The 677-nt window shown below is 34.0% G+C and overlaps 1 protein-coding gene across 1 annotated transcript in view; it reads left to right on the forward strand.

Moving 5' to 3' along the window:
• The window catches only part of LOC106878135 (atrial natriuretic peptide receptor 1), a 205,032-nt gene that overhangs the window by 23,520 nt on the left and 180,835 nt on the right, over positions 1-677 (forward strand). The window contains exon 11 of the mRNA XM_052969445.1: positions 223-346. Within this exon, the coding sequence (XP_052825405.1) occupies positions 223-346 (124 nt within the window). The remainder of the gene's footprint in view (positions 1-222; positions 347-677) is intronic.

The following is a 677-nucleotide window of genomic DNA, read 5'->3' on the forward strand; positions in this document are numbered from 1 at the left end:
ACACACACACACACACACACACACACACACACACACACACACACACACACACACACAAACAAGCCCCTTTTACAGACATGCGTATACAGATATAAATGGCCAGCCCTGACCATCAGAGCACCTTACATTGATATGGTATATTGATTACTGAAAAAAAAAATAAAAAGGATGAGAGTGCAAATCGGTGTCCACAAAATCAACATTAACATTTGTTCTTTTCAGATCAATTGCAAACCAACTGAAGCTCGGTAAACCTGTAGAACCGGAATCCTTTGATTGTGTATCAGTGTTCTTCAGTGATATTGTGGGATATACAGATCTCTCGTTCAGCAGTACACCTTTAGAGGTAAATCTTATGACATCATTAACATCCTAAGCAGATTTCTTAATTCTACTTACGCGGAATTTCGTTTTCTTTTCTTCCTATTTCTTTTGTGTAGTGTTTAAATATATTTTTTAATCCTTTTAGAGTTTTAGTTTTAGGGTTGCGGCCATGCTGTCAAAGGTTTTGGTCGATTGTATTGATCACAATTAATTTTGCTGATATTTACTTTATTTTATCGAGAAAAAAAGGCGAAGTTGAGTGGGTGTAACATGCAAACAAATATATATATATATAAATAATACAGAATGAGACAAGAATGCAAACCATCCATATATATATATATATATATATA

This window comes from Octopus bimaculoides, chromosome 7 (genome assembly GCF_001194135.2).
Source record: "Octopus bimaculoides isolate UCB-OBI-ISO-001 chromosome 7, ASM119413v2, whole genome shotgun sequence".
Classification (NCBI taxonomy): domain Eukaryota; kingdom Metazoa; phylum Mollusca; class Cephalopoda; order Octopoda; family Octopodidae; genus Octopus; species Octopus bimaculoides.